General features: G+C 38.9%; 1 protein-coding gene across 12 annotated transcripts in view; it reads left to right on the plus strand.

Moving 5' to 3' along the window:
- The window catches only part of sulf1 (sulfatase 1), a 383,460-nt gene that overhangs the window by 185,638 nt on the left and 182,663 nt on the right, over positions 1–15,159 (plus strand). For all 12 annotated transcript variants that reach the window (XM_063064855.1, XM_063064868.1, XM_063064861.1 and 9 more), the window contains 2 exons: positions 2,779–3,015; positions 14,537–14,776. In XM_063064855.1, the coding sequence (XP_062920925.1) occupies positions 2,844–3,015; positions 14,537–14,776 (412 nt within the window). In that variant the 5' untranslated portion in view covers positions 2,779–2,843. The remainder of the gene's footprint in view (positions 1–2,778; positions 3,016–14,536; positions 14,777–15,159) is intronic.

Consider the following 15,159-nt stretch of genomic DNA (forward strand, 5'->3'; position numbering starts at 1 on the left):
GGCTGTCTCATTGGATTCTGCACAAAAATACCGACATCCTTGTCCCTGAAGACAAGCACAGCACTTTGTCAGTGCTAATTCTACAGCTTTACTTCCTACTGCAGTAGGAGAATTGTCTGTGTCGGGATGTCAGGTTTGAAAAGGTCAGCACTGAATGGAGAATTGTTCAGGTTTGAGGATGAGTGATACGGATCTTCGTCTCCCACAGCTGAACAACTTCATCCCAGGTACCCCTGGCTTTCCTCCAGCTTGGAAATGATGCTTCAGGCTGCAGAACTGTACGGGTGATCTAAAGCTTTGACTGTGATTTGGCTGTGATTCTGCTTTCTTTTGCATTGTCACTGAGGTATGATTGTCTGGCATTTGTAACTACATACAGTGAGGGATTATTTAAAGTCATTGGTGCCAGTGTTTACTCAATGCAGTTAGAATAACTGCAGTAGTTGGATCAACAATATCTGCAAAGTTTGCTGTACAGTACTAAATGAAGGCAGTGAGGCCCAGCTCACTCAACCACTGAGGTTGTTCACTTCCAGACACCCGGTTCATTTTCTGAAAGTAAGTGACACTGAAGATCCTATGCATTTCAATTTTTTCGCATTTTAATAAGTTGTGAGTACTGCACTGTTATTTGACAGACTTCTTTGGAAGTACGTACTATATTTTTGCTGAAAGTATTTCCCTATGTGACTGTCAAGTAAGACCTCTTGGAAATGACTTTAATGCTCTTAGATTGCTAATTTTGTTTTGGGTGTAGCCGCTGTGTAGGTTTTAAAATAGATTCATTTGCAGTGAGGGTTTGTTCTTGGTTTTAAATAGCATCAAATAAACTATGGCAGAAATATATTTAACTCTTTGAAGTGGTTTTTTGTACTAGTGTACTTTCATACATCTAATGTAAAACCGATCACACTCACTGATAAGCAATACCATGGTGGATTGTCTGTGACTTTTTCGATCCTTGTGTCTTGAAATACTTTTAGTGCAGGTTTCTAGATCTTGCTTCGATTGCTGTGCCCATTATTTAAGTAGTAGCTATACTGTGTAAAAGCTCCAGCATCAATCACTTAGCCTTCAAGTGCAAAACAGTTGCTTGACCACTGAAGCTTGTAGTGGTCAGCCCCGCAATAGCTGCTGCATGCAGTGTTACTTTGTTATGCAGTTGTAATAATAATGTGTTCCAGATTTTCAGAACATTTACAGACTTCATTCTGTAAACCGTGCTGGTTTTGAAGTCCGAATAAAAAGAGCTGAAAGTAATGGGGAATATTCAAAGATGGGGGACACTTTTATTTTGCTGTTCTAAAGAATCAGGTCACCTCTTTCAGTAATGGATTCTGCTGCAACTACACATATGCTGGCATCAATTTTTTTTAATAATGGTATTCTTAGTGCATGCTGTCTATTTTCCTTTTATTTAAGTAGCTTTGATCTCACAAGGCTGGCTGCTCTAATAGCGGCTATTCATACTAGAGCACAAGGACAAAATCCCAGGTGTGAGAACCCGGGCTTGAGATGAAACTCATTAAATGCTCATTTAGGCCATTTGACGGAGAATCTCATGTGCCATTTCCTAATTACTCGGCTTGCAAATGTTAAATTATAATGGACTTCTGCCCTTCGAACGAAACTGGTATAAATGTGCACGCTGGCCTGAGTGCTCTTGTTAAATAGTCTTTCAGTAAGTCACTAATCACTTTGAACTTTGAGCACATTCAGATTTCAATGCAAAGAATTCTCAAATGTGTACAGCTGCCAGTGTGACAGCTGAATGCTGGAAATGTCAAAGTGGAGCAAGTTACCTTTGGTCTTAGGCCCCATCAATCAATTCTGAAGCAGTTAGATGGATTGTGGCTAAATCAGCCTCTCCCCTCCCCCTCTTGTGCATTCTAGGGCTCATGGACATAAAACTATTTGGCCAGTAGGAGTTGAGGGAGCACTGATTATTGCATGTGGATGTAGGAAAGGGTTAAGGTATGTTTGATAGAGACTGCATGGGTCTTAAAATGATGCATGCTCGACAAAACCTCATTACACAGTGAGTTCATGTAGATTGGATTATTGATAGGTGGAATTCATTTGGGAGTTTTGGTGATACAGAGAAAGATGATCACTGTCACTTGATGTGTTTCTCCTGGAAACGATAGTTTCAGAATGTTTCCCACTGCATGGTAGGACTTCAGCCATAAATAAGTTATTTGTGCTTCTATTGAGAGGACTGATATCGTGCAGGTGCATAGTTGGGTTTTTGCACTGAGTATTAAAAACCTTCTAAGAATTCCACTTACTACTCCTTTTCATAATATCATTGTAGGTTTGTCAGGATAACTATAGATTCATAAAGTTCACATTTTGAGGAGAAATATGGATAAAGAAGGGAATTATTCAGTTAGTCATTCTGATCCTTTTAAATGTATTAATGCAAAACATATGTAGCCTATTTCCTGGCTTCATATTGGTTTTAGAAGCAAGTAAATTCTCTGGTGTAGCTTTTCACTGATTATTGTTGTGTTTTAGTGCCACAGCAACCTGACAAAGATTTTCTGTAACAGTTATTTTTGCAGTGTTTATTCCTGTTCCGTGTTTATTGCGTATTTTATATACAGCATCTCTCGTCACAGCTCTTTAATAAAATGTTCATTTTCAAGGGCAGCTATTTTGTCATAAACTCCTGCACATGATTTCATTTTAAAATCTCTTTTAACCTCTTCAAATTTGGTTATAGGCAGCAATATATTGAAGCTGACTCGTCTCTAATTTGTTCCATCTTAATTACAGATCACTTGGCGACAGACGGTGAAACCAAAGATACTTGCTGCTGTGTTGTCAAACATTCTGACATAATGAAAATCTCGCCAGTTGTTCTCTTCTTGGTTGTGCTGAGTACCGAGCTGATGGGAGTCATTAGCTCAAGCTTAAAGCCACAGCGGTTTAAAGGACGTGTGCAGCGTGACCGAAGGAATATCCGACCTAACATCATTCTTATTATCACGGATGATCAGGACGTGGAGCTAGGTAAGAAAGTTTCACCTGTGTTTGCATTCCCCCTCATCTCCTGAAGTCAGGCCTCCTGCTTTTAATTTGTCAGCCCTAGTAAATAGTGTAGCAAGGTTGTTTGACAATAGGGGGCACCACAACTAAGCTTGTATGTGCAATTCCATAAGGGGACACTGGAAAGTGATTAAAGGCAGCAACCAGAACTGCTTTATATTCCTTGACTTAGAGGTACTGAGGCTAACATTAGCATTCCATCTGCCACCTTGTTTTAAATCAGGGACTTATCAGCCAACTCAGCACGAATCAAGGATGTGTTCTTCGATTTACAATTGGCTAGACACACTGAGGGTAATTTTGCCTTGTGCAATAGCACGGAACTTGTGAGAGTGAATTAGCAAAATAAAACCCTTCCATTGAAATAAAAATCAGAAGAATTTTAATGTGGATTGTTGATTTCCTTTTCCTCTCTTTACATCCTTCCTGCAATTCAGTATTGTCTCGAATGAGCCTTCAGGGAAGATGGAAAATAATTTCAGCCTTAATTTCAACTATTACGCAAAGGAAAATCAGAATAAGTGCAAAATAGGTATTTGTTATTGCTTGTATTTGTGACAGGAAAAAACAGTTATAATATAGCATTTATACTTCCTTGACTTTCCTTTTTGTTAGATTTATAGAGAGGAACTAATTCAGGACCATGCACATAAAATATCTAATTATCATAAAATCCTCACACATTGTATGTGTTTTCTTCTTGAACTTAACATGAGATTACCTGGAGTGTGTTGCCATTAAAGTTGACATTTATAGATTTTGCGCTGTCCAAAAAATCAAGTGATATAGAGTTAGCAGAGGAAAATAGACTGACACAAAGGGTCAGCCGATTATACCGAATAGCAGTGCAGACGTGAACAGCCGAATGGTTCACTCGTGCTTCCATTTCTTATGATCCTTCTAGGCGTCATTTACAGTATTTAAGCACAACATGCTGCCTTTTACCCAGACACAGAACTTGATATGTTGATATTATTGTCCTCATCAATGCTGGAATACAATGCTTTACTCTTGACACTGGAAAGTTGTGGGCACTGATCCAAGTTCTCATCATTTTTAATATATTGTTGCATGATGATAAATTGCTACTAAGCAAATAGCTGATGTGTATACCAACAGTACAAAAATTAAAATATCTCATTCATCTGCTTTATATGCTTGGTGTAGATTTGGCCGATCAGCTTGGAAGGCATCGTTTGATGAATGTTGTAGGATGCCTACAATTATGTTGAAAGTGATCACGCTAGAGCAAAGGAATAACATAAAATGCTGGAGGAACTCAGTGGGTCAGGCAGCATCTGTGTAGGGAAATAGATAGTTGACTTTTCAGGTTGAGACCCGTCATTTTGGACTGTCCGTTTCCCTCCACAGATGTTGCCTGATCATCTGAGTTCGTCTAGCATTTGCAGTCATTTTATGTGGTCACATTTGGGCAGCGCAATAGCATATCAATTAGCATACTGCTATTACAGCACCAGCTATATGATCAGGGTTCAATTCCTGCCGCTGCCTGCAAGGAGATTGTACTTTCTCCCCGTGACTGTGTGGGTTTCCTCCAGGTGATCCAGTTTCCTTCCACACTCCAAAGACGTATGGCTAGGAGTAGTGAGTTGTGGGTATGTCACGTTGGCATTGGAAACAAGACAACACTTGAGGGCTGCCTCAGACAATCCTCACTGATCTGATTTGACACAAGTGGTACATTTCACTGTATGTTTTGATGTACATGCGACAAATAAAGCTAATTTTAATTTTAGTCTTACAGCAAAGACTAGTCTGGGTTGTAATACAGAGTTATGTGTAATCTTCAGCTGGTCCAGGCCTTGCTGGTATAAGTTGTGATGACTTCATAGTTAACTACTTTGTTCATCCTACTTCAGATATGTTGGTTGTGTCCTGTGATTGTGATTACTTTGTGGAAAGCTGTATGATCAGAATGGGGTTTGCATGATCAATTGTGTACAGAGTCAAAGTGACCAAAGGAAGCTAGGGATCTGGATCCCATTAAAGGATGTAATATCTTCTTCTTAGGAAGTCCCAGAGGATTGAGGATCTCTTGCTTCCATTCTGTAACGGCTGATGAGGCCAATATGGTAACTGTAGACTCTTCCACAGATAGTGCATGAAGTATCTTACTGAACAGGTGGATGGGTAGTTTGTGAGGTGGGCCTTCTATTTGCTGCTGATGCTTGGATTCAAAGTTTACTGTACCATTATGAATGCTCCCACTCCATCTTGAGCAGTCATGGGCCAGGGATTCCCAGTCATTGTCATCACTGGGGAGATGGCATTTTTCCATGGTGACTTCAAACATATTCTTGAATTGTTACCTCTTCTCCTAGCAAAGCTTGAATTAAAGTGGTTGTTTTGGAAATCAGTTTTTAGTCTTGTGAAAGATGTCTTCCCAAAAAAACCAACAGTGTATGTCAGGGCTCAGTGCTGAGTGGATTTTCCTGAGAGAGGACACTGATATTGGTCAATTTATCTTTTCAGTGAATTTGGAGGGTTTCATGGTGATAGTATTAGTGGTAACTTTCAAGTGCATTGAGGTGCCTGCTGTATTGAGTTCAGGTCCCTGAAGCATATAGGAGAGGAGGCCAGTGGACAATGAAATTTATGCCATGTTTAACATTTTGATCTTCAAATACCATTTTTGTCAATTAACGAAACATTGTGCTGGTGCATTGAAAGTGATGATGAATTTCATCATCATTGTTTATATTTGCATTGCGTCTCTCTGTGAAACTTTATTATTGGAAGGCCATGTCATGCAGTTTGGATGGGAATGTTTTGCAGTGAGAGCAGATTTCTAAATGTCTTTCGTTCTGTGGATGCTGATTGTTGGAGCCATCCTCTACATAGTTCGGTGAACAAGTCAACAAGAGGCATAGAGGTTGGCCTGATGACCTTGGTTTTGGGACCCTTTGCAGCTGTCGGTTAAACAATTTCCCAATGTTCTGACAACACACATCAAAGTTGCTGGTGAACGCAGCAGGACAGGCAGCATCCCTAGGAAGAGGTACAGTCGACGTTTCTGGCCGAGACCCTTCTTTGATGTGTGTTGCTTGAATTTCCAGCATCTGCAGAATTCCTGTTGTTTGCGTCCCAAAGTTCTGAAGCAGCCTGAAGGCATAACCAGGATGCTCACAGAGGCACCTTGGATCAGGAAGTTGTCAAACGTTTTGGGGCAGTGGGGGTGATGGAGGAGGAGAAATTTAATGTGGTAAGCTGTTGGAGATTCAATAATTAGGGGAAATGATAGTTTTCATTGTAAGCTTGTTGGAAATCACACATACATGTTAACTAACTGGTGTCAGGATGAGAGAGCAACATAGAAAAGAGTGAGTGCGACGTCTTCAAAGTAAATTACAGAAGAGGAATGCAATGGTTTAAAACTCTATTTGCCTGTAAATTAGCATAGAGATAAGTGTGGTTGAGAGGTGAACACATACCTGAAGAAATGGTGTGGGGAAGATGGATTCCATAGGTAACAGTACTGGAACAGGGAGGGACAATTTTGTAGAAACAATTTTGACCAATGTAGTACTTGTCGCAGTCACTACGCTGGATTTTGTAGATAACATTTGTTCTATCAGTCACATTTTGTTGTGCTTTGAGATTTGATAGGCTCCTCCTCAGATTTGCAGTGGGTTTATGAGCAACTGTGATGTTGTGTTGCTGGAGCAGTCTTGCTGTCGTATCTGAGATGTTCTTTACATTTGGCAATGCAATTTGTTTATTCATTGTTCATGTAGTTTGTATATTTGGGTTTCTGACCTTGAGGTATCTTCAGGTGAAGCTTTGAAGGTTGGTCAAACAGGAAGAAAACTATCGACCAGGCTACACAAGCATCAGCCAGCGAGCAGAAGACACAACTCACTCTCACTAGTATCAGTTCATGAAGACAAAGAAGGGCACCCTTTCAACCGGACAACAGCCAGAGTCTTGACTCAAGCAAGAACAAGAAAAGAATGAAAATTTCTCGAAGCGTGGCTCTCCAGAGAAGGATGCATCAACAAACACATTGACATACATCTGGTATATTAACCCTTATGGAGAAAAGAGAAACAACAACATCACCAATCAATGAATCGCCAGTAATCTCAGGATTCGGACAGCAAAGCAAACACTTCTAACGGATGTCTCTCGAAGCTAGCCAGTCAGAATCTTCTACTGCTAAACTTTTCAATGTTTTGTACTAGCCAACCAGATCACAACACCTAGTTTGGACCCCGGAGGGGTATATGAGCCGGCCTTCTGAGGAGACAACATCCTCAACTGCGCATTGATGATGGCTTCTTGATTGGAGCCGAAATGTCTGCAAACATTTTGCCAAGCTTGGTGATCATTTTGCCAAGCTTTGCCAAATTTATAATATTATGCAGTATAGAGAAGAGAAAAGGAAAGAGTAGCTTCAGTCATTCAGAATTACTTCAATTACACAAAATCGAAGAAAGAGAAAATTGGAAATGGGCTTTCTGGTAATTGCATTAAGGAAAGGTAAACTTTATAGATGTTAAAAATTAGGCCAGTATGTAGCAAACAAAACAATTTTAATGGGTGATTTAAAGTTTTACATGGATTGAGTTAAAACAGGGTAGCTTACATTACTGTGGTAATGAATTTCTTGAATGAGTTCAATCTAGTTTGCTACATCAGTGTATTTTAGAATCAGCAAAGGGGATGCCCATATTAGGAATGATTCATGAAGCAGCCTAATGATGTGTGTATGTTTATTTAATTGGGTCATGAATTTAAGTGAGTTTAGTGAAAAAAAGGAAAAATCATGAAGCAGCTACATAGTTTGTAAATGTGGACTGATGAAGGGCCGGCCTAAAACGTCAACTGTTTATTCCTCTCCATTGATGCTGCCTGACCTGCCAAGTTCCTCCAGCAGTTTGTCTGTCTTGCTCTGGATTTCAAGTGTCTGCAGAACCACTTGTGTTTTCTTACAGACATAATTAGATCTATTTGCCAATGAAGAAGGCCACAAATAGCTGAATGAAGAAGGACAGAGAGATAAAACTAATCAAAATAATCACAAAACCTACAGAGTGGGAGAAACATAAAGAGCAGCAATGGTGATAGAACAGTCCAAGAAACAAAAACAAGGGTATGTGAATAGGAATTGCCAAAGAAGTTTAAAATCAGCACAAATATACTTTGTAATTATATTAAAGAAGAAATAATTGGCAGGAGCAATGGAGGCCTTCTGAAAATAGCAAAGTTGTAAATGAAGATAGGAAGTAGCGGCTTTCAGGTACCAATGCGTGATGCAGCATGGTAACATAATGGTTAGCACAACGCTTTGCAGTACAGGCAACCCACATTCAATTCCCACCGCTGCCTGCAAGGAGTTTGTACGTCCTCCCCATGTATCCACCGGGTGCTCTTGTTTCCAAAGTCCAAAGCCATACTGGTTGACAGGTTAATTCATAATTATAAATTGTCCCAAGATTAGGCTGGTGTTAAATTGGGGGTTGCTGGGAAGCTGTGAGGGCTCGTTAGATCCCCAGTAAAAAGATAATCACTATCCATTACCTCACTTTGGGTCTCCAGACCTGTGGTGATCCACTCTCATTGGTGAACTGTTGTGGTTGTTGTTAACTCCAAAATTCTGTGGAATAATTTACATCACCAAACATTTCCCCTTTGAGAGGCACAGGGATGGCTTTAGTCAGAACCAGTTTAGTTCAGCTGGTCCTAGCTGCTCATTAATTGGACCAGTGGATGTTTGCAAAGGCAACGCACACATGCAGCTTGGTATTAAGTGAGCACTGAAATCATGCTGATGAGCCACAGTGCCCAAGTATTGTGATCTGCACCGGGTCAAATTGGCAGGGGTGAGAAACACATTGTGATCCTGTTGCAGGTGTACCAGCCCCACCCAGTGCATAATAATAATGACCTGATGGAATTAATATCTGTTGCACCTACTTGTAGTGTAACCTGCAGATTCTTCAATCCACCCACACAAATTGTGTAATGACATACTCTTGGATTAAACAGCAGGGGCTTATCAGTGGAACTCAGAAGGACAAGCAGCCACAGCTGAACATCTAACACTATTCAACACAGTAAAATTACACCACTGCTGTTTCAGAAGCAGTCTGCATAATTATAAAATGTTTATATCCTCTGACTAAAAAAAGCATTTGTTTCACGGTGTAAGATCATAGAGGAATTGTAAAGTCACTTTTTTTTTGCCAAGCTTGAATCTGTAATTTAAGCAATATTAATATTACCACTCTCTGGATTTTGATTCCCATTTGCACTTAAGTTGAAAAGTTATTTTTCACATGATTGAATAATCAAAGGGCCTTTCTTAGTACAGTAATGTGGAAGCCTTTCAAAGTTGAAAGGAAAATTTATTATCAGGGTACATACATGTCAGCACATACAACATTGAGATTCTTTTTCTAGAAAGTATACTCAGCAGATCTAAAGAATGACTGAAAACAGGATCAATGAAAGAGCAAGACCATAGAAGACAACAAACTGTGCAAATGCAAATAGAAATAAATAGTAGTAAATAACGAGAGCATGAAATTTTCCATCTCCCTCCTGTCTGGCTATGGAAGAAAAAGAATGAGAACGTGTAATCGCTTCAAATGACATTTTTCATTGCCAGTCACATCTGGTAGCCCTGCATTAGACTTTGTTGTTTTTCACATAGACTGTGATAATGATGCCAAACCAGGTTGTAAATGTTTTACTGCAATATTATCATGCGGTTAGAATAAACAATGCTGCCTAGAAATAGCTCATTGTTTCTATTTCTTTAGCGCATTAATCTGTTGAGAATCAAACAGACTGTGCTGGGCAGGTATTAAATGCAAATCAGCAAAGACAGAGACAAATTGATATTTCCAAAATAACTCTTTTGGAATTTCCTGCTCTCGGTTACTGCATGCACTGCAGAGCTGCTGAGAACTTACAGAACTTAATAAAGCAAAATTTACTCAGGGATGTTTGTTGGCCTTGTTGATTGCATTTTTGAATTTCCATATTTATTTGGGGAAATCAGTACTGATTGAATTAGTTACCCAAACATCTGTTGTCCCCTTTGTGCTCCTGTACAGTTTAAAGTGTTTTATGGGTACAGAGCGCTGGTCTGTTTTTATTGCCACCCATTTCTACAGCAGTAGGCATGCGAGCAGTTCTGTTGTGTTGTCATCAGCCAATGAGCAGCCGAAATACCATGGTGAGAAAATTCAGCAGAATGTGCAGAGGGAATTAGCGAAATACTGCCCGGCACACTAATGACTGTTAGTCATAGTGATTAGTCAGTCAGTTATCAGTCCATGCATGAAGGCAAATGACATCAATGGGCGGCAAATGGTGTTGACTCTGGGGTTAGTGGCCTGCGATCAGTTGAGTCTGGGGTCCGTGATCAGTGGATGGGTTTAATGATTGAGATGGGACTGTAGTTGGTGGATGGACAAGGGGTGAGTCTAGGGTCTATCATCAGTGGATAGATAAATGCTGATCTGTGAGTCTGGTTGAGGTGAGGATTGAATCTGGGATCTGAGATGTTCTGATTTTCATTTTTATTATTTTTTAATTAAGATACAGTCAAGAGTAATTCCTTCCTGCCCTTCGGGCCGCGCTGCCCAGCAACCCCTGATTTAACCCTCGCCTAATCATGGGACAATTTACAATGATCAATTAACTAACTAACCAGTATGTCTATGGACTGTGGGAGGAAACCAGAGCACCTCGGTAAAACCTGTGCATTCCCTGGGGAGGACATACAGACTCCTTACAGATGACATTGGAATTGAACTCTGACTCCCCAAGCTGTGAGAGCATTGTGCTAACCACAAAACTACTGTGGATTCTGTCTATGTTCTTCCTTCATTTAACTCTCTCATCATCTACCTTCAGCCCCATTTTCTGCCATGCTCTCCAGTAACATTTATCCACCTTTCCTGTTTCATTCAGAGAGTTTGATATTTGGTTTCCCTACACTTCCATACAGTGTAAATTGGCCTGGATTATACCTAACCATCTCTTTTAATTAATTACCATTTTGCACCCTATGCCTTGATTTCAATTTACCTTTTTATTTTGACCACATCCATTTCCAATCGAGCATTTTTTCATACACTAGTCAAAACTTTATTGAGCTCATAATTATGCTGCCATCAACTCTTACTCCAATCGATTCTTCCCGTTTGCTACAAGATTCAGCAATGCTTCCTTTCTCCTTGGACTGCAGACATATTTGTAGAGAGTGTTCTGAACCCACTTCATGCTTCCTAATTCAGTCAGAGAAAACAGTCCCTCAACTTCTTCCCAGTCAATCCCTTTCAAAGCCATGTCTTTGTACAATTATAGCAAGATTTTTCAATTCTTGTTCCTTAATGTAGCATTGCTTGCAATATAGACCAACACACCATTTACCTCTGCAATTGCTAGCGTCAGCTCTGAATGTACCTGTAAGCAAATAGAATGGATGTTAAAAAAACTGATACCATTCAGAATTGTTAGGCAGTTTTTGTTCCCTCCTGTATATCAGTGAGCTTTTGATGAGTTTGTGAAATGTATTACTTAATGGATTTGCCAAGAACCTGCAAAAGTGGGTGGGTGAAATCATTTCTTCAGTCACTATGTATAGTAACACTGCAAGCAAGCATACTCAGAATATTTTTACAATTCAATTTGAGGGAACATCCAGAACAAGTTGTCCTTCAAGGTTGGATATCTTGTTTCAATTAACAATTAGACATCTTTTAGATGAATCCTAATACTTGATAGGTTTTGTAGTTGACCTTCATGTTCACTAGGCATTTTAGTTTAGTCATTAAATCCAAATTGCTTTCCTTTTCTATGCTTTGCAATTGGATATTTATTCATTATCTGTATTCATTTGATATTTCACCTCTTAACATATACTATCTTGCATTTACTGATGCTATGATGTTATGTCTCAGCACATCACTGATCTTGGCCTGAAATTCTTTGAACATAGCATTTTCAGTTGTATTTGTTTTCAGCAGTATTTTTCCCATATGTACAAACAACTTGAATGTCTCCTTATGAACCTCCTCCATTCACTGGTCTCCGTGAGAAATTTTTACTATTTGTTATCACCTTCTAGTTTCTCTTGGCTGAAAGTAATTAAAATCCAGCAGTTAAATTCCCATACTTTGATAAAAGTAAAATTTACATTAAACACCTTAAGCTTTTACATAAAATCTTCAAATACAAGTGCATAATGACATTATAAACATGAGAAATTCTTCCCTCTTCCTTCTCAGTCCTGAAGAAGTGTCTTGGCCCAAAACATCGACTGTTTATTCATTTCCATAGATGCTGCCTGACCTGTGTGTGTTGCTTTGGATAGTAACATTTCTAGATTCGTACCTCATTATTAATTTGCCGCCTCAAATAATTTCTCTGGTCTTGGAGTCATGATCTGTGCTTTGATTATATTGTGAATTGTAGCATATATATTCTTTAGAGTATGACTTTGAGCTGTCTTTCTCGATCATATTTTCATTCTCGCTGTTTTCTACATCCCAGTCTTTCAGGGTCAAGAGCATTATATTGATAATATTCTTCATTAACGGCATGAACGTTTAAATCCCAAAAAGACTAAATTGATAAACAGGAGAAAATCCGCAGATGCTGGAAATCCAAGCAATACACACAAAATGCTGGAGGAACTCAGCAGACCAGGCAGCATCTATGGAAAAGAGTAAACGGTCGGCATTTCGGACAGGGAACATTCATAGCACAGCCTAGGGATGTAGTTGCTGACTCACAGCTCCAGAGGCACAGGTTCAATCCTGGCTTTGGGTGTTTCCTGTGTGGAGATCTGCACGTTCTTCCTGTGACCACATGGTCTCCTCCATGAGTTCTGTTTTTTCCCCCCACATCTCAAAGATGTTAATTGGCCACTATAAATTGCCCCTAGAGTGCAGCTGAGTGGTAGAATCTTAACTCATTTGTCTTAGTTTTGACAAGAATATGGGGAGAATAGAAAAAGGGATTGAGGAAAAGGAGAGTTGATCGTTGGTGATGATTTATGTGCAAAGAGCTACTTTCTGTACAGTATCTCTATTGCTTGATGGCATTATATTTCTAAAAATGGGTTCAATTGAAGACCTTATTAATCCAATTAGATTTCAAACAGCGTCCAACCTATCAAAACTGAAAGCTTATAAAGGTTAATCCCAACCATATCTGTACTATTTACTTTAAATGCAATTGATTGAAAATGTCAGTGTTAGAATTATCCTGTGCGTCAAGAACCTGGTTAAACATCACTGCAGGGAGTTAAATGCATCATTTATGGCTATTGTAACAACAGGTTGGTTTGCGGGACAGGCAAAACAGCCTTATTGCAAAGAATCCTTTGCCATCTCTTAAAGACAGCACCAAGCAAACATACTTCCTATATGTATTTATACCAGAATTAGCAATTCAAGAGGCATTTATACAAGAAAGCATTTTCTGTAGAGCGTTAATAGAGCTTTCATGCTGGTGGACTCTTCTTAGTGTAAACGGGCCTATAGTCAAAAATAAAAGCCTGAAAAAGGTTTGAGTAGCCTGGGAAAAATGAATAAATTGCATTTGAACTGTCTGCCTATACAGATGGTAAAACAGTCTGAAGTTGCTGCTGAAGTCTGAATGTCTTTCAGATTTACACAGAACCATGGGTGATTCTGAAAAGACTTAGTTTACTTTTCACATCATTCCTTCTTATTATGTTAAAGATTCCCAGAGTGACTGTTTATTCATAAAGAAATGCCACACACAACGAATAGGCCAAGATTGGAGCCTCATGTTTTACAATGAATCTGAATTCAAAGGGATTACTTTGTATTCGCAGAACCATGTACCTAACAGTGAAGGTTGCCTCTGTTCCTATTTCTAGAAAAATTGTTAGTATTGGCAGGAATTCTTCCTCACTGAGACAAAATTGAGTCAAAATGTTTCATAGATGCTATATTTTATAATAAATATCCTGTAATATTTGTAACTGATTCTTGCAATGTGTTTGGTTTATATTGGTTTGAAGGTATCCGTTGGTTGTGTAGTATTTGCTTCATTGTCCTCAACAATACCTATCCACAGCCAGCATCATTAAAATGGATTATCTGGTTAACTAACTGCTTACTTTGGGAGTTCCTCTGCATTAATTCACTGTCACATTTCTAACCTAACAATGTAAACTGTATTTCAACAAAGTTTGTTTGGTGGTAACGCACTTCAAAAAATAATAAGAATCAGAATCAGGTTTAATATCATTGACATATGTCGTGAAATTTGTTGTGGCAGAATCACATTTAAAAACCATAAATTACAATGAGAAATATATATAAAAATATATGTAAATATATTAAAAATCTGGTGACAACACGTTCTTCTGAATACTTATTTTCATTACCCCAGTAGATTGCCAACAAATTCAACCAAAGAGTGAAACTGAGTGATGTGGAACATTTATATTTTACTAACTATTACACCTTTTTAGGTTCACTGCAGGTGATGAATAAAACTAGAAGGCTCATGGAGCAAGGGGGAGCTCATTTCACCAATGCCTTTGTGACAACTCCAATGTGCTGTCCTTCCCGCTCTTCAATGCTAACAGGAAAATACGTCCACAACCACAACACTTACACAAACAATGAGAATTGCTCCTCACCTTCCTGGCAGGCGATGCACGAGCCTCGGACATTTGCAGTGTACCTGAACAACACAGGCTACAGAACAGGTTTGTAACGTCATTTATATTTCATTAACTGGGGACTTCTGTTTTTAAATGATTTCAAATTGTTATGTTAATTTTAGGACTAGAACCAATAATGAATTTTAGTGTACTGATCATTTAATTAATTAAATCAATAACATTTATAATACATGTGAAGTTAATAACTTCTTCCACCTATTTTAGCTTCAAGTACAAGAATACGATTCATCAGTTAAGAGACGTCTTATATCTACACTAAATTCAAGTGCTGCATAGCTAGTACTAGATACCTCTACCACACACAATTTTATAACTGTGACTAATCTTTAGGTAATTTTTCATCTTTGCACCTTCTTTGCTCATTTTATAGTCTCATTATCAAATGAAAAAGGGCATCTCTTATTTAT

This window comes from Mobula hypostoma, chromosome 1 (genome assembly GCF_963921235.1).
Source record: "Mobula hypostoma chromosome 1, sMobHyp1.1, whole genome shotgun sequence".
In the NCBI taxonomy this organism is placed as follows: domain Eukaryota; kingdom Metazoa; phylum Chordata; class Chondrichthyes; order Myliobatiformes; family Myliobatidae; genus Mobula; species Mobula hypostoma.